The 19,458-nt window shown below is 41.7% G+C and overlaps 1 protein-coding gene across 8 annotated transcripts in view; it reads left to right on the forward strand.

Moving 5' to 3' along the window:
- MARCHF3 (membrane associated ring-CH-type finger 3) overlaps positions 1-19,458 on the forward strand; it is a 186,967-nt gene that overhangs the window by 114,969 nt on the left and 52,540 nt on the right. For 7 of the 8 annotated variants that reach the window (XM_064275657.1, XM_064275645.1, XM_023548639.2 and 4 more), the window contains 3 exons: positions 2,656-2,899; positions 3,659-3,745; positions 6,291-6,495. In XM_064275657.1, the coding sequence (XP_064131727.1) occupies positions 2,712-2,899; positions 3,659-3,745; positions 6,291-6,495 (480 nt within the window). In that variant the 5' untranslated portion in view covers positions 2,656-2,711. The remainder of the gene's footprint in view (positions 1-2,655; positions 2,900-3,658; positions 3,746-6,290; positions 6,496-19,458) is intronic. The other variant, XM_003404465.4, reaches the window with a different exon arrangement.

Genomic DNA, 19,458 nt, shown 5'->3' on the forward strand with positions numbered 1-19,458 from the left:
CATACAGCACTCCTCCTCGGCATTGTGGTTTTTGTCCAGAGAAATCCCAGGTCTCAGATTCTCGGGTGCATTAGGAAGCTACTTTCCCACAAGAGCAGGACACTGGTATTGATAAACAGTTGAATGGTGCTTGAAATTTTGCAGAAAGATCAGTGGAAGACCTGTGCTACGCTGCAAACCGACAGCTCAGCTCTTTCTAGCATCCACAGCAACAGCCTGCTGTTTTCCCAGGTGGCTCAGAAGGAGACAGAGAAATGCAGTGGGCCATTTGTCACTGCCCCAAGTGCAACATATGCATGCCAATTGGTGCAGAAGTCTGCGAAGCCCGCTCTTGCCCCATGCCTGGATGTAGGCCTCTGGGCTTCCTTTCCGCTGAGATCTGTGGAGCCCATTCTCCCTTCCCTCCTCCTCCACCTGTGCAGGTGATTTAGATCCACTCTTGTGGATTTGAGACCAAGTCAACCATTTCCACCAGAATGCAAGGTGCTCATGCTTGTGCAGCCCCTCCCACCTCGCTTGCAATTCAAGGCATGGTCTTTTAGGATTGTTGGGATCCAGAAATTAGGTGCTGGACTTGTCACTGGCTTGTCAGGTTTGCCCACTGCCAGTCTTAGTATTTCAGGGTTACTCTGGTGTGTGGTGTTCAGTGGACATGCTGGTACATTCTTCAGTGAATGCTGGACTAGAATATCACTTTAAGCAGGTCCTAAGTTGGGTGGGAATCCCTGATTGGGGTAAATGGTTAAATGATCAGCCACTAACCAAAAGGTTAGTAATTCGAATCCACCCAGGGGCCCCTCGGTAGAAAGGCCTGGCCACCTACTTCCAAAAGATCAGAGCCTTGAAAATTCTATGGAGCACAGTTCTACTCTGAAGCACATGGGGTCACCATGAGTCGGAGTCAACTCATGGGCCACTGGTTTGTTTTTTTTTCCTTTGATTTTTTTGTTGGTTTGTTGTTGTTGTTAAGTTGGGGGGTGAGGTCTGAGAGGATCTTGAGTGAAGAGTTCTGCAGAGATGGCACAAGAGAAAGAGCCAGGGCTTGCCTGTAGAAGAAGGAAAGGTAGAGCCGCCTTTTATTCCTCTCTGCCAAACTCTGTGCTTGGCACCAGCTGTAAATGAAAAAAAGTGATAACATGGCTGATGAGATCTCTTTTGTCTTTGAGAAATGAAATGAAGTATATTATCCAGAAGTGAAATTACGGATATAAAAGGAGTTTAAGGGAAACTCTGCTTTTAGAATTCTTTAAGGGCATTTTATTGCTGATCTAGGTCATTCGTTTACAACTACTTCCTTTGATGAGGACTTAATCTAGGTTACAGGTGAATGAGTTGGGGGTGTGATGTACCTGACCCCCCAACCCCATTTACATACTCTGCGCACCACCTCCTAGATCTATCTGCTGCAGGGAAGGAGCATTTGGCCCTCTGAGTTGGAGTTATGCAAAACCCAGAGATAGACTCTCAGGGAGCACCCAGCCATCACCATTCCATGCGGCAAGAAGGTCACTGTGTCTGCCTTTCCTGCCAGCACACCCCGGGCTCTTAATCCATGGCCGCCTCGTGAAGCCAGAGCACTGTGCCAGCAAGCTACACTTTGTGACTGTGAGGCATCATGAGAACTTAAAATCATGCCATTGGGGCTTTCTAAGGCCAGACCAGAAGACTGGGTTAGACAGCTTTAGAAAAGATTGGGTTTTTTAACATCCTTTTATTCTGTGCCCTGAGAGCTACAATAATGCAGTTAAAAAATAAAATAAAATAAAAAAGAGCTAGCTATCTGGCCCCAGCTACAACTCAACTCCACCCTACCAACCCTGCCAAAAAATAAAACGGCATCCACCCAAAACATTGACTGTATTATCCAAGTAGTGAGATTATTTTATTGTTTTCTTTGTGCTTTTCTATGATATGCAATTCTGACTTTTGTTTAAAAAAAAAAAATCTATCTTAAAAAACAAAGCTCTACCAGCTAACTAATTGTGTTCCTCAAATGCTTAGTACTTGGGAGTTAAGAATCTCAGCAGAGTCCTGACAATAGCGGGGAAGGGGCAGCCCCTGCCACCTCGTGAGGCCTTAGGCGAGGGCTCCTGTCTGCAGTGGGGACTGCTTGGAGGGGCAGACCACAGACCTGAGAGTACTGGTGGCAGCCAAGGAGGATGGGGGAAGGAAGGATGCTGGAGCGAGGCCAGCCAGACACCTCAGCAGCAAGGAGGGGATTACACTCACATCCAATTGCCTCAGACAGTCAAGCCTGCTTGACATATGGTTACCGGGACAGAAAGTGTCAACTCAAGTTCATCCAGAAACACTGGTGTCTTACCCTGAGAACGCCCAGTCCATGCAACATTGTCTGCCCTGTGCTGGGAGTTGGGAAGGTCCTGTTTTCCAGACTTGTAGGGATCAAGTAAAATGTAGTATGTAGTGACATATGTGTGGGAGAAAACAACCCTTTGAGGAATTCCAAAAACCCTATTGGCATTTAGGGGGGAAACAGACAAGATTTTGATTTTTTTTTAAACTTGAGTCCTTGAACCACCAAGACTAGTTTTGTTTTTTTTTTTTTTTTTTAAATGAAACTATTTTAAAATTATAAACTATGTGAAGGTACAAACATAACATGTACCCACTCCCCTGTTTTCTGATCTCTCTTAGATGGCAATCCTGTATGAATGTGGAAGCCATTAGCAGAGTAATTGCCGTCTGTTACCATGACAACCAGCCGCTGCAGTCACCTGCCCGAAGTCCTGCCAGACTGCACCAGCTCGGCCGTGCCCGTGGTGAAGACCGTGGAGGATTGTGGCAGCCTAGTGAGTGGGCAGCCACAGTATGTCATGCAAGTTTCAGCCAAGGATGGGCAGCTGCTGTCAACAGTAGTGCGGACTCTTGCCACCCAGAGGTAGTACCACAGTTAAAATTAATGAATCTGTTAACTGATCCAGAGAACTCTTTGTCAGGTGGAAACTGCTAAAGGGGATGTAATTAGTGCTTCAGGTCTTTGTATCAGGCTAGAGGAGGTGCTGGGGAAAAAAAAGGAAAAAGAAAGGACTGCACAGTTCTGTCGTTGCCGTTTCTATAGCAATGGGGTATAAAGCTAAAATTCATGTTGTCTGGTTTCCTGCTTAAAGTCACACTTGCAGAGAGCCAGGCGGGGAAGGATCCCATGAGAGGAGGCGTGAGATTGCTTGCTTTACATTTGTTATTTTGACATTGCTATGGTATTTACGCTCTTGTTGTCTCCAAGTGCTAACAAAGGGCTACCTCTGTGAGAACAGAATGAAGAAGGCACCTGAGTTCAGGTGATTAAGCCACAATGATTCTGATCTGTGATCAAAACTTCCAAAGTGACATTCCTTGTCTGCATGCTGATCACCCCCACTTGATGGGAAGCACTGTCCCAGGCTCCTGCCTGGACAGTGCCGATGCCTTTTCTCTGGCACAGCCCCATTTGGGGACGTCTTCTCTTGTCCCCTCCTTCACTCCTCTTGGGCCTCCATCCAAGACCCCTCCTTTCCACCCCATGAAGTGCTATTGTCCCAGTGCATCTTCTCTGAGTGACGAACCAAAACAAAGGCAAGGGATCTGAACAGCAGGGACAGGGCTTATCTAGGCTGAGACTTTGTCCTCAGGAGTCTCCTCTTTTGCTCTTGTTGCCCAGTGGCAGATTGGGAGTCAAAACTCTTCTTGCTACAGGCCACCAGGCTAATGGGTGCTCCTTGGCTTCTCCAGCCTTCTTTCAGAACAGGTAAGTGAGAATTTAACAATGTGAATGTAAAATGTATATCAACGCTGGGCTTGTCCCCTGGTGTCTGACACTTCCGACCCTGAAACCTTAGCAGTTGACCCTGGTCTGAGTGATTCGCTCCAAACCTCAGGTGCAGGTGAGGCCCACAGGTTTGTACCTGTGCATGCAGCAGGTCTGCTGGTGGCAACACAGCATTTCTCGCCACCCCAGCTGGGGCTGGACGAAACAGTGGCCCTCAGACGCACAGTCACACACCCACGCAGGGTATAGACATCAGCCATACACCTTCTACTTTAAATCTGAGAGGCTATCACAAAGAAAAAAATAGGAAAAAATTGTAATATGTATTTTTCCACCTCTCGAAGAACTTCTTAAAATTGTTTGGAACTCGGAGATGATGAGTTGGGTGAACATCACAGCGCCTCTGAACTGAGACTGGGTGGTGATGTGCGTCAGTTACCTCACCATCCAGCAGCTCCTTTGTTAGGAAGAACAGCCTGCGTAGTTGAGGTGACTGAGACCCATGAGCTGCTGCTGCAGGTTTGTTCCAGAAGGTTTCAGACTTTTATGTGCCCGTGGATCAGTGTGAATGAAGGCCAGGAGCAATGAAGGGGAAGCACAGACTCTGTAAACTTTCTTTTTCTGCCTCTAAGCATGAGTTAGTATTTTGGGCAAGTGGTGAAGAGGGAGGGGTTATTGTTTCCTCTTTCAATCCTCTTTTGCCTATGCTCATTCCCAGGATCAGTCCCCAAAACGCTGTGGGGAAACAGCAGTGTTTCCATTTGAACCAAAGGTGATGTTAAAGAGAACGATGGGAATGAGCCTGGCTCACTGTCATCCTTAGTGGGCAGGGGGCAGTGGGCGGAGAGGCTGGTCCTAGGGTTGGCACATACAAAGATGACGTATTTTACAATTTAATGCCAAGTGAAGAACAGCACCAGTAGTGTAAGGAGTTATTGATCTCCCACAAGACACAGTATCCATTGAGAAGTGAGGCCACTTCTTCCATTTAATCCCCCCATTGGCCCCTGACTTATGTGATAGGAGCATGTGATTTTATTTTCCTGAGTCTTTGATTTTATTTTCCATGAGTAAAAATAGCTAACATTAGCTGGGCATTTACTATGTTTAGTCCCAGAGGCACCTCAGAAGAAAGGCCTGGTGATCTACTTCTGAAAAACCAGCCACTGAAAACCCTGTGGAGCACAGTTCTACTCTGACACACAGGGGGTCACCATGAGTTGGAATCTAAACTTTCAATGTGGATGATCTTTTCTAATTACCGTAGTCACCATATCAGGAAGGCATCGTTCTTTGTTCCCATTTAAGAGATGATGAAACTAAAGGACAGAGGTGAAGTTACTTGTCCAAAGTTACGCAGCCAGTAAGCAGCAGAGCTGAGGTTCAAGCCCAGACAGCTGGACCCCAGAACCTGTACCCTGTACCACTGAACTGTGTTGCCTTCATGAAATGGAAACCCTCGTGGCGTAGTTGTGAAGTGCTACGGCTGCTACCCAAAAGGTCAGCGGTTCGTATCCGCCAGGGACTCCTTGGAAACTCTATCGGGCAGTTCTCCCCCATCCTATAGGGTCGCTATGAGTCGGAATTGACTCGACGGCAGTGGGTTTGGCTTGGGTTTTGGTTTCATGAAATATGCAGACTGGTTTTTCCAAATTAAAGGCAGAACTTGAGACTGAGCCCAACTCAGTAGGGTCTACTCACTGCTCGCTTTGTGTTTAGTCTCTTTGGCCTCCCTGAGAGCACCCTACTAACCAACCGACCAACCAGCCAACCAACCCTTTGCTGTCGAATTGTTTCCGACTCATAGCGACCCTATAGGACAGAGTAGTAGAACTGCCCCATAGGGTTTCCGAGAAGTGCCTGGTGGATTCAAACTGTCGACCTTTTAGTTAGCAGCTGTAGCTCTTAATGCCACGAGGGTTTCTGAGAGCAACCTAGGAAAGCTCAAGAGACCCTGCTCTGACTTAATGCCATTGTATGTGGCAGCTTTGGTGTTTGCCAACAGTTAACATCTTGCCTCTCATTCTCCCATGTATTGGAAGGAGAAAGGAAACAAACTTCTGGGTATGCAAAGGTGTCATGACGTGGTTCAAAAGACACAATTTGTCTGGAAACTACGATTGGTGGCATTTCAAAACACTTTCTTAACAGTGTGGGGTGAGTTTTTTTTTTTTTCAATCTTTTGTTTGTTAGTTTCCCAACTTCATCCATGCTCAAGGCAAAAATAACTTGTTGCCAGTTTTTGCTCACTTTTGGCTCTGGGCCACACCCAGCTGCTTTGATATTGGCCACCCTCTATTTCTTTATGTTGGCAAAAGTAGAAGGGACGAGTGTTCCAGATGATCCAAGACCCTAGCACTCGCCCCCCTGCCCAGTGCAAAGGTAGCTCTAAGGGGTGTTAAAGCGGGCGTCTATTCTGAGCAGCTCCCGCTGGGAAGGGTCCAAAGGACGCGGTGCTTGAGGGCCGTTCCAAGGTGGTCGTTTCCAGCCCGATGACTGGCAAGTGCCCCTCCTTCTCTTGCAGCCCTTTCAACGACCGGCCGATGTGCAGGATTTGCCACGAAGGCAGCAGCCAAGAGGACTTGCTCTCTCCATGTGAATGTACAGGGACTCTGGGGACAATTCATCGGAGCTGCCTGGAGCACTGGCTGTCATCCTCAAACACCAGCTACTGTGAACTCTGCCACTTCAGGTTTGCAGTCGAGCGCAAACCCAGGCCGTTAGTGGAGGTCAGTAAGTGGGGCGCGTCCTGAAAACTTAGCTCTAATGAGCAAATGCTGTCTGCTTTTATGCCCAGATCACAAACCCCGTGCAGCTTCACTGAAGCACGGTAAGAGCTCTGTGTGCGTGTGAGTGTGTGTGAAAGAGGGAGAGAGAAATAGAGCACTCAGGAGCCAGCAGTAGGACCGTGACCTCCGTGACGGTAGACACAAGAGAATATAGGAAATCAGGGTGAGAATAAAGGGGAAGTTTAGAGACATGTTTCTAGGTCCCTATGAGGTGGAGGAAATAGATCAAACACTTTTTCTCTTTGGACACCATCTGCCCAACTTGAAGTAAGAGATAAATGAGCATTTGGCTTGCATATTCTGAGAGGTATTCACAAAAAAATATAGTTGCATAGTATAATGGATATAGACCCAGATTTTCTGGATTTAAATCCGACTGTACTACTTTCAGATCTGTGACCTGGGTAAGTTACTTCACCTGCTGGAATTATTAGGATGAAATGAGTTAGTATTTATAAAGTCCTTAAAAGAGTACCTGGCACATAATGCAAGTGTTTGGTTAAAAAAAAAAAGAAAACCTCTGGGAAACTTTTTTTGAGCTAATAACCTAATGTTGGAATTACTTTTCTTAAAAAGCAGTGCTGTCAACCCAGCCTTTAAAATAGCAGAACATTCTCCTTCATGTTTTAGGAGGCACATGATTCTTTTAAACCGCAGGTCCGATCTTGTATTAGCTAGAGAAATTGGAAAATGCAATTAGACTATTTCTGTGCCCCTCCCGCCCCCAACTTCTAGTAGTCAATTAAAAATTGAATATTGGAAACAATAAATATTCTGATATATTAGAAGCAGACCTAGCTGAAAGGGGCCAAGACATTGACATGTAATCCAAGCCTGCTCATAACCTTCCCCTTATTTCAGCAGCTAACCCATTGTGAAACTCTGGAATTGAAACTAAAGCTAGAAACCTTTTTGGAGACTTTCTATTTAAGCAGTGTGTTAGCACCTAGATACTTATTAAGGCTTTTCAGAGCCCTGTATATACAGTCTCTTGGTTTTGACCTTGAAAACTTAATCAGGACCTATACTAGGGGCCCATTTCAGCTATTGACTTACTTGCCAAAAGGCAAACAATTTATTTGACTTGGCCTGATAGGCTGTGCTTTTTTTATGACTATGGATCAAGTGATCTCTTAATTTAGCCTTCTTGCTGCTTGACATCCATTTTCAGAAATTCATATTTGTAAAGTGCCCATTGGGGATTTGGGCCTATGCCAGATTCTTTGAGATTTAACATTTCAGACCTTCTCTGCAGAGGGGAAAATATAATGATGAAGATTAAATAAAATAAACAAAGGAGGTGAAAATTTCTCAAGCCCAAAGGCAAAAGCAAAAAGAAGCCAATTTCTCTTTTCCAGAAGCTTTTTGGAGCCTCCCCAGTTTCTCCAGGGAAGCTGGGTTCCCAGAGTAAGGAAACCCTGCTTTCCAATGGCCTCCATCCAGAAGTCTACTTTATTAGCATCTCCCCAGTCCAGAAGACCTTTACTTTTCCTTGGTACAGATCCCAGTGTGTGTGTGAATAGCAGGGTGTATACACGTGCTTTGTGTATGTGCACACCATAGTTTTTCTCAAATAATATGCATGTGTTGAATCACCAAGTGAGCCCTTTCAATCTCAGAAAGGGAAACATGCACCCACACATAGAGGTTTCATCAGAGTTGCCTATGTCAGCCACAGACAGACTCCAGGATCTTAGACAACTGTCATTAAATGAGGAGACAGGCAAATGACCTTGAGAACGTGTGAGGTATTCTGCAAGATTTAGGGCCTCGCCTAAAAAAACTTCACCCAAACGGTCACTTGTGGTGAAATTTTCATTGCACAAATGGAATGTGACATTTTTCAGAGTTAATGATGATGGAACAAGTTGAAAGTGAAAGGCAAACTTTCTCAAGCTGGGGGAGGCTGGCCGTTTGATCATCCCATGGCGAAATGAACTTGCTGTTTGACCACAAGCAATAAAAAGAAGTTGTCTTTGGTTTCTCAGCTAGAGGACAAAAGAGAACCAAGTGCAAGCAGATTTTTAAACAAATGACATATTACTAGCTGACTTGTCCCATCTTACCAAAGGGCAGTTATTCATAGTGAGCATTGTTTCTCGTTATTTTTACCTGGAGACAAACGTGTGTCTTTTTCTTAGTAAATCAGTGAGACCTGCCTGTTTCATTTAAGCTCGATGAGTACTGTTACTTTATTTCTCATTTTTACTTTTTTAATTGCTTAAGTCATTGCTTTATTTACCAATTGAATCTGCCTTCTCATTAAAGCAAGAAAGTTCCATAATGTTTAATATCAAAATCAATGTGACAGTAACAGCTCCTGTTGCTAGAGGAAGCTGTTGAAAGGTCATTTATAAATTTTATTTGTTAGCATGCAGACATTAACCTTGGCTGGAATTAGGCCTAGCACATCCACTCTTCAGTACACTTACTCCTTCACTCACCGTAACCCTTAATGTCCTTTATACCACTGTTCCTCAGATTCTTCCCGTTTACTTCCTTACCCACATTCTCGGAGACAGCAGTTGTGTGTCATACACAGGCTACTACATAATCTTGTTTCTCCCCACAAGGGTACATTTCTATTTATAACGGCGCAATCAATAGGCTGGTTTTTATTGTTGTTGTTGTTAGGTGCCGTCAAATTGGTTCTGACTCATAGCAACCTTATGCACAACAGAATGAAACACTGCCCGGTCCTGTGCCATCCTTAAAATTGTTGTTATGCTTGAGCTCATCGTTGCAGCCACTGTGTCAGTCCACCTTGTTGAGGGTCTTCCTCTTTTCTGCTGACCCTGTACTCTGCGAAGCATGATGTCCTTCTCCAGGGACTCATCCTTCCTGACAACCTAGCACCTCCAAACTAGACATCACCTCCCCACTTTACCACTGACCATCTGTGTGACTTGGTTCCGTTTCTCTGAATGGCAACCTGAAAGAGAGGGAGCTAGGGGCTCTGCATGACATCTCTTGTTCTTTATAAGGCTAAAGTTCTTGTGCAAAAAAATAATAATAATAATACATTCTACACATAAAATGGATACTTTGTATGGTATGTCATTTAGACCACAATAAGTTGATTCTCTGTGTGTGTGTGTGTGTATATACTTATCTATCTACCTACCTACTTAACTCCCTTACCTGCATGGGCAGACTAAATCTTTTGGTCTCTTTTGCTAAGTTCATTCCCAATTTTATACCCTAAATATTTTCTTGGTGTTAAGAAAGCCAAGCTAGTTCCAACCAAAGAGAGTTACATGGCAATCATCTAGCTTATTCAGATGTGGGTGAATTTCCTCTATAGCCCAGTTAATACAAACCTCATAAGGTCTTTTCAATCATGCAAAGTTTGGAAAGAAAGCATCCAAACTATACATAGCAAAAGGGAAGAGAAGAAATAACACAAATGCATTTCACACCTCCACAGCTAGCACTTCTCTCATAAAGGCTACATATTTCTTATTGATGATGGGAAGTATACCTGTGACTATTTGTAAGATGAATTATCTCCAAGAATAATGGCCGAATAGAACATAGTAAATAGATAGTCACTAACCATAAAAGAATTCACCAAATGACCAGCCTGAGTGGTTTTATGTTCTCCTTCCTGCTCATTTTTAGTTTTCCTCATTTCTCTTTGTAAGTTGAGCTTTGATACCATTCTTTTTTAAAACCAAAAAAACCAAACCTACTGCCATCAAGTCAATTCCGACTCACAGCGACCCTGTAGGACAGAGCAGAACTGCCCCCATAGGGTTTCCGAAGCTGTAAATCTTTCGGAAGCAGACTGCCACATCTTTCTCCTGCAGAGCAGCTGATAGGTTCAAACCAACAACCTTTCAGTTAGCAACCGAGTGCTTTAACCACTGTACCACCAGGCTTCCTATTCTTTTTAAACTAAGGGTCCAATACATCAAGCCAATAGAAACACTACAAATTGTTCTCAAAAATCTGTGCCTTAACTCCAGCCTATTACCATTATTGCATTTCTGATGAACCATTTTGCTAAGGAAGCCCATCATTTTTCTATGTGCAGATAGCATGCTTGCAAAATCAGTTTCTCATGGTGGGAATACTTGCCACTAGGGTTTCCTAGGACGTGTAACAGTGGCACCTATCCTTGTCAGAGAAACTCGGGGAGTAATAGATCAGCTGAACAATGTCGTGATTAAAATGAAACAGCCAGGAAACGGCGGAAGTCTGGAGAAAAGGTTTCATAGGATCTGATCTTCCTCAGATCAGGGAGACATGGTGATTTTTCACAGACAGAGTGATTAGGTTTCCGTGTTTGTATTTCCTTTACACAGACCCAGCTGATTGATAAGAATTGTGTGAACGATTTAAAAGCTGTTCCCTATGAGTCAGAGGTTTAGCTAAATTGAAACAGAGTGTTTTCAGACATATCAGTTACTCAGAATAATGGAATGTAAAGCTAGGCAGATGAGGATTAAGGGTTTGTACAAACTTTTTTATTTATGAATCTTTTTATTGTTTAAGTCACTGGAGGGAAATGGTTTTAAAGTGTGCCCTGAATTCAGTGTAATCTCCAGCTACACCGCAGGGAGCAGAGTTGAACTGCTGTCGAGCAACCATTTTGTCCCTTTGTACTTGCTTTTTAATAGATTTAGGACTTCACTTAAATCCTCCTAATACGTATATTTCAGTGTGTTTTGTTTTGTTTTGTTTTTAAATACGTTCATGTAAGTAAAAACATGAGCTTTTTGTTTCAGAATACTCATTTCCATCAGCAAACCTTTATAGTATTCGGGTAAATAGGGTCCTTTACCATAGGGGATATAACCTGATTTGAGGAGATTCACAGATGTGAGGACAACCATTCCATTCACTGTAGAAAGATGGGAAAGCTCCGCTCTTCGTTTTAACCCGCGAATGCAGCCCAGGGAGTAAGGTGGCGAAACCATAGTCACAGAATGTGATAGGCAATCAATAAAAATCCAGAGGCATAGCAAGGGGGGTGGGGCAGGGGGGCACTTGCTCCCAGGGGCAAGTCCAAGGGGGCTCCAGTCAAGGCTGGCCTACAAAAACTTGAGATTGCCCCTGGGCACTCATTACCCTCGCTACACTTCTGTAAAAGTAAATCTGTTGCTTATGTACTCCAACAAAATTGAAAACCTAGAAGAAATGGACAAATTTCTAGAAACACTACCTACCTAAACTAACACAGAGGTAGAAAATTTGAACAGACCCATAACAAAAGCATAAGTTGAATATGTCATTTTAAAAAATTCCCAACAACAACAAAAAAAAAGCCCCAGCCCAGATGGCTTCACTGGAGAAGTCTACCAAACATTCAGAGAAGAATTGACACCAATACTACTCAAACTATTCCAGAACATAGAAAAGGAAGCAATACTCCCAAATTCATTCTATTAAGCCAGCATAAACTTGATACCAAAACCAGGCAAAGACACCACTGAAAAAGAAAATTACAGACCAGTATCCTTCATGACTATAAACACAAACATTCTCAACAGAATTCCAGTCAACAGAAATGAACAGCATATCAAAAAAATAGTACACCATGTTCAAATGAATTCATACCAGGGATGCAAGGATGGTTCAACATTAGACATTCAATCAACATAATCTACCACGTAAATAAAGGAAAAGAGTCACATGATCATCTCAACTGACACAGAAAAGGCATTTGATAAAATCCATCATCCTTTCCTGATAAAAACTCTCAGCAAAATAGTAATAGAAGGGAAATTCCTCAACATAATTAAGGGCATATATGCAAAACCAACAGCCAACATTATTCTTAATGGAGAAAGATTGAAAGCATTCCCCTTGAGAATGGGAACAAGACAAAGATGCCCTTTAACACCACTATCACCACTCTTATTCAATATTGTACTGGAAGTTCTAGTTAGAGCAGTAAGGCAAGGAAGGGAAATAAAGGGTATCCAAATTGGAAAGGAAGAAGTAAAACTGTCCTATTCACAGATGGCATGATCCTACACATAGAAATCTCAGAGACTCTACAAGAAAGGCCCTAGAACTAATAGAAGGATTCAGCAAAGTGGCAGGGTACAAGATCAACACATAAAAATCAGTTGGGTTCCTCTACACTAACAAGGAGGACTCTAAAAAGGAAATCAAGAAATCAATACCATTTACAGTAGCCCCCAAAAGGAGAAAATACCTAGGAATAAACCTGACCAGGGACATAAAAGACTTATACAAAGAAAACTATAAAACACTACTGCAAGAAATTAAAAGAGGTCTACATAAACGGAAAAACATTCCCTGCCCATGGACTGGAAGACTTAACATTGTGAAAATGTCAATATTACCAAACACAATCTATAGAGGTAATGCAATCCCAATATAAATCCCAACAGCATTCTTTAATGAAATAGAAAAACTAATGTCCAACTTTATATGGAAAGGAAGGAGGCTTTGAATACTTAAAGCAATATTGAAGAAGAAGAACAAAGTAGGAGGCCTCACACTTTCTGATCTCAAAACTTACTATACATCCGTGGTAATCAAAACAGCCTGGTACTGGTTCAGGCGCATAGACCAATAGAATAGAATTGAGAACCCAGAAGTAAATCCATCTATCTACAAGCAGCTGATCTTCAACAAAGTGTCAAAGTCCATTCAATGAGGAAGAACAGTCTCTTTAACAAATGGTGCTGGCAGAACTGGATATCCATATACGTAAAAATGAATCAGGAACCATACCTCACATATGCACAAAAACTTACTCAAAATGGATTAAAGACCTAAATATTAAAGCTAAAACTATAAAGTTCCTGGAAGATACACAGGGACAAAACTAGGGGGCCTAATTTTTGTCATAAATAGCCTATCAAACACAACTAAAAATGCATCAATGGCAGAAGATAAACTAGAAAACTGGGACAGCCTAAAAATTAAATACTTATAATCATCAAAAGACTTTTCCAAGAGAGTAAAAAGAGAACCTACAGACTGGGAAAAAGTCTTTGGCAATGACATATCCACTAAGGGTCTGATCTCTAAAATATGCAGAAAACTTCAACAACTCAACAACAAAAAGACAAATGGTCCAATTGAAAAATGAGCAAAGGACAGAACAGAGGACATTCAGGTGGCCAACAAATACATGAAAAGATGCTCTGGATCATTAGCCATTAGAGAGATGCAAATCAAAACTATGATGAGATACCATCTCACCCCTGCAGAAATGGCAATGATTTAAAAAAAAACAGAAAACCACAAATGCTGGTGAGGTTGTGGGGGAAGTGGAACTCTTATACATTGCCAGTGCGATTGTAAAATGGTACAACCACTATGGAAAACAGTGTGGTACTTCTTCAAAAAGCTAGAAATAGAAATATTTTATGATCCAGCAATCCCACTTGTAGGCATATATCCTAGAGATATAAGAGTAGTAACATCAATAGACATATGCGTCTGATCTACCATGCGGATCAAAAAACACCCCTTTGGGAAAAAACTCTCTCCCATTTACCCGAATCCTTCCCGCTCTACACCGAGTCACGAGCCAGCTTTGGTGATAGCCCCTTTCCCTGGGCCAGAAATAGGACTGGTCATGCGCCCTGAGCCATTCTCCCCAACTTGGAGAAGGAACAAATTAACCCACAAGGAAAAAATAATCTGCCAGCTCCCCTAAGCCAGGAACTCAGGGAAGAAACAGCTCCTTTGCCTAGGCACAGGCATAAGGGATCCAGAGACTCTGAATGCCTTTCATCCCTGCATAGACCTGTGTGGGCCCATTTTAACAGCTTAGGCCCTCATTAGCATAGTGTAACAGGGTATATACGTGAAGTCTAACTTCAACTGATTCAGCTATATGGTGGAGAGGCAGGTTTATGACTTTGGACGGCGCTCTATTAAGCAGGGTCCTCACCTACCGACATCAGGGGCCTGAGAACTGGTGGTTCCACCCACACCACCTACTCACCTGTGACAGGGATCCAAGGATAAGTGGTGCCTCCCAGACCTTACAACCAACAGCATTGGATGTCCATAGTCCAGCTGCAAAACCCACCCACCAACTCACTCTAGGGAACAGGGACATGCTTTTTTCACAGACACTCAGGGGTGGTTGTCAGCCCCCTGCCTTGCTCAGCAGGAGATCCCCTAATGCAGCCAGACACCTGTTCCTACACCAATCCCCCCTGCTCATATAAGACTGTTTGTGACAACCTGCACCACACACTTGGTGACTGACTACCTGGACACCTGAGCTGAATCCATACAAGAAAAGTAAACGGACTGCTAAACCCATATGACTACTAACAGCTCTAACTACCTGGTGACAGGATGTTAGAGCTTCAGAAACACTAATAATCAAACTAGCTCACTCAAGCAGCCTGGGCATATCAAAACAAAACAGGAAGGTAGGACACAGTAACCAAACATAAAATAAATAAATACAGTAACTTATTGATGGCTTGGAGACAACAGTCAATACCAAATCACATAAAGAGGCAGACCATGATGGCTTCAGCAAGCTCACAAAACAAAGATTTAAGAAATCTTCCAGATGAAAAGAATTTCCTGGAATTACCAGAGGTAGAATCAAAAGATTAATATATAGAACTCTTCAAGAGATCAGGAAGGAAATCAGGCAAAATACAGAACAAGCTGAGGAGCACACAGACAAAGCAATACAGGAACTTAAGAAGATTAGAAAAGAGCATAATGACAAATTTAACAGGCTGCAAGAATACATAGAGAGATGGCAAACAGAAATCCAGAGGAATAACTACAAAATTTCTGAATTAGACAACTCAATAGAAAGCCATAGGAGCAGAATTGAGGCATTGGAAGTCAGAATTAGTGAGATTGAAGATAAAGCACTTCACATCACCATATTTGAGGAAAAATCATATAAAAGAATTTTAAAAAATGAAGAAACCCTAAGAATTACATGGGACTCTATCAAGAGGAATAACCTACGAGTTATAAAGTACCAGAATGTGGGGTTGGGAGGGGGGCAGATAACAGAAAATACAGAGAGAACTGTTGAGAATTTTTGGCAGAAAACTTCCCTGGTATCATGAAAGATAAGAAGATATCTATCCAAGATGCTCATCAAACCCCATATGAGGTAGATGCCATAAGAAAGTCACCAGGACATACTATAATCAAACATGCCAAAACCAAAGATTAAAAAGAGAATTTTATGAGTGGCTAGGGAAGAATGAAAAGTCACCTACAAAGGAGAGTCAATAAGGCTAAGCTCAAACCACTCAGCAGAAACCATGCAGACAAGAAAGCAATGTGATGACATATCTAAAGCCTTGAAGGAAAAAAATTACCATCCAAGAATTATGTATCCAGCAAAACTGTCTCTCAAATATGAAGGTGAAATTAGGACTTTTCCAGATAAACAGAAGTTTAGGGAATTTGCAAAAACCAAACCAAAATTACAAGAAATACTAAAGAGAGTCCTCCGGGTAGAAAATCGACAACATCAGATAACAACCCAGGCCTAGAACACAGGACAGAGCAACCAGATATCAACCCGGATAGGGAAGTCACAAAAATAAAGCTAAAATGCTCAAAACAGGGAAACAGAGACATTGTTATGTAAAAGATGACAACATTAAAACAAAAAAGAGGGACTAAAATATGTAGTCCTAGAACTTTCATATGGAGAGGAAGTCAAGATGATATAAAGAAATAAAAGATTGGTTTAAACTTAGAAAAATCAGGGTAAATATTAACGTAATCATAAAGGAAACTAACAATCCTACACACCAAAATAAAAAACAAGAAAAACATAAAGACTGAACAAACACAAAACCAACAACAATGAAAAAGAGGAAAAGAAAATATATAAAGAAAAACAACTCAGCATAGAAAATCAAGTGGAAAAAAAAACTGTCAACAACACACAAAAAAAGACATCAAAATGACAGCACTAAACTCATACCTGTCAATAATTATGCCAAATGTAAATAGACTAAATGCACCAGTAAAGAGACAGAGAGTGACAGAATAGATTTTTTTTAAAAAGATCTGTCTATATGCTGCCTACAAGGGACAGACCTTAGACTTAAAGACACAAACTAAAACTCAAAGGATGGAAAAAATATATAAAGCAAACAACAATAAAAAAAGAGCAGGAGTGGCAGTATTAATTTCTGACAAAATAGACTTTAAAGTTAAATCCACCACAAAGAATAAGGAAGGACACTATATAATGATTAAAGGGTCAATATACCAGGAGGACATAACCGTAATATTTACATACCCAACAACAGGGCTCCAAAATACATAAAACAAACTGTAACAGCATTGAAAAGACAGATAAACAGCTCCACAATAATAGTAGGAGACTTCAACACACCACTTTCGGTGAAGGACAGAACATCCAGAAAGAAGCTCAGTAAAGACACAAAACCAAAAAACCCACTGCCGTCGAGTCGATTCCGACTCATAACGACCCTATAGGACAGAGTAGAACTGCCCCATAGAGTTTCCAAGGAGCACCTGGTGGATTTGAACTGCCATCCTCTTGGTTAGCAGCTGTAGCACTTAACCACTACACCACCAGGGCTTCCCAGTAAAGACACAGAAGATCTAAATGCCAGAGTCAACCAACTTGATCTCATACATATATACAGAACACTCCACCTTATAGCAGCCAAGTATATTTTCTAATGCACATGGAATATTCTCCAGAATAGACCACATATTAGGCCATAAAGCAAGCCTTAACAGAATCCAAAACATCGAAATATTACAAAGCAACTTTTCTGACCATAAAGCCATAAAAGTAGAAATCAATAACAGAAAAAACCAAACCCAGTGCCATCGAGTCGATTCCGACTCATAGCGACCCTATAGGACAGAGTAGAACTGCCCCATAGAGTTTCCATGGAGTGCCTGGCAGATTCAAACTGCTGACCGTTTGGTTAGCAGCCATAGCACTTAACCACTACGCCACCAGGGTTTCCAACAGAAAAAAGCAAGGAAAAAAACAATCAACTGCATGGAAACCGAACAACACCTTGCTAAAAAACTAGTGGGTTTTAGAAGAAATTAAGGACACAATAAAGAAATTCATAGAATCAGACAAGAATGAAAACACTTCCTACCAGAACCTTTGGGACACAGCAAAAGCAGTGCTCAGAGGTCAATTTATAGCAATAAATGCACACATCCAAAAGGAAGAAAGGGCCAAAATCAAAGAACTATCCCTACAACTCAAAACAAATAGAGAGCAGCTAAAGAAGCCCTTGGACACCAGAAGAAAGCAAATAATAAAAATTAGAGCAGAATTAAATGAAATAGAAAATAGAAAAAAACAATTGAAAGAGTTAACAAGACCAAAAGCTGGTTCTTCGGAAAGATCAACAAAATCGATAAATCATTGGCCATACTGACAAAAGAAAAACAGGAGAGGAAGCAAATAGCCTGAGTAAGAAATGAGATGGGCAATATCACAACAGACCCAACTGAAATTAAAAGAATCATAACAGAATACTATGAAAAATTGTACTCCAACAAGCTTGAAAATCTAGGGGAAATGGACAAATTTCTAAAAACACACTACCTACCTAGACTAACACAGAGGTAGAACAACTACACAAACCTATAACAAAAGACGAGATTGAAAAGGTAATTTAAAAAACTCCTAACAAAAAAAAGCCCTGGCCCTGACGGCTTCACTGGAGAATTCTACCAAACTTTCAGAAAAGAGTTAACACCACTACTACTAAAGGTATTTCAGAGCATAGAGAACAATGGAATACTTCCAAACTCATTCTATGAAGCCGACACTACCCTGGTACCAAAACCAGGTAAAGACACCACAAAAAAATAAAATTACAGACCAATTGCCCTCATGAACTTAGACACAAAAATCCTTAGGAAAATTCCAGCTAATAGAATTCAACAACATATCAAAAAAAAAAATTCACCATGACCAAGTGGGATTCATACCAGGTAGGCAGGAATGTTTTAACATTGGAAAAACAACCAATGTAATCCATCACATAAATAAAACAAAAGAACCACATGGTCTTGACAAAATTCAACACCCATTCATGATAAAAACTCTCAACAAAATAGAAATCAAAGGGTAATTCCTCAACATAATAAAGGACAATTGTATAAAGCCAATAGCCAATATCATCCTAAATGGAGAGAGTCTGAAACCATTCCCCTTGAGAACGGGAACCAGACAAGGATGCCCTTTATCACCACTCTTATTCAACATTGTGCTGGAGGTCCTAGCCAGAGCAACTAGGCTAGATAAAGAAATAAAAGGCATCCAGATTGGCAAGGAAGAAGTAAAAGTTTCTCTATTTGCAGATAATATGATCTTATATCCAGAAAACCCTAAAGAATACACACGAAAACTACTGGAACTAATAGTTCAGCAGAGTATCAGGATACAAGATAAACATACAAAAATCGGTTGGATTCCTCTACACCAGTAAAGAGAACATCAAAGAAGAAATCACCAAATCAATACCATTTACAATAGCCCTCAAGAAGATAAAATACTTAGGAATAAATCTAACCAGAGACATAAAAGAGCTATACAAAGAAAACTACAAGACACTACTGCAAGAAACCAAAAGAGACCTACATAAATGGAAAAGCATAACCTTGCTCATGGATAGGAAGACTCGACATTGTGAAAATATCTATTCTACCCAAAGCAATCTATAGATACAATGCAATCCCGATCCAAATTCTAAGGGCATTTTTTAATGAGATGTAGAAACAAATCCCCAACTTCATATGGAAAGATAAGGGGCCCTGGATAAGTAAAGCATTACTGAAAAAGAAGAACAAAGTAAGAGGCCTCACACTACCTGATTTTAGAACCTATTATACCGCCACAGTAGTCAGAACAGCCTGGTACTGGTACAACAGATACATAGACCAATGGAACGGAATTGAGAA

This window comes from Loxodonta africana, chromosome 2 (assembly GCF_030014295.1).
Source record: "Loxodonta africana isolate mLoxAfr1 chromosome 2, mLoxAfr1.hap2, whole genome shotgun sequence".
Lineage (NCBI taxonomy): Eukaryota > Metazoa > Chordata > Mammalia > Proboscidea > Elephantidae > Loxodonta > Loxodonta africana.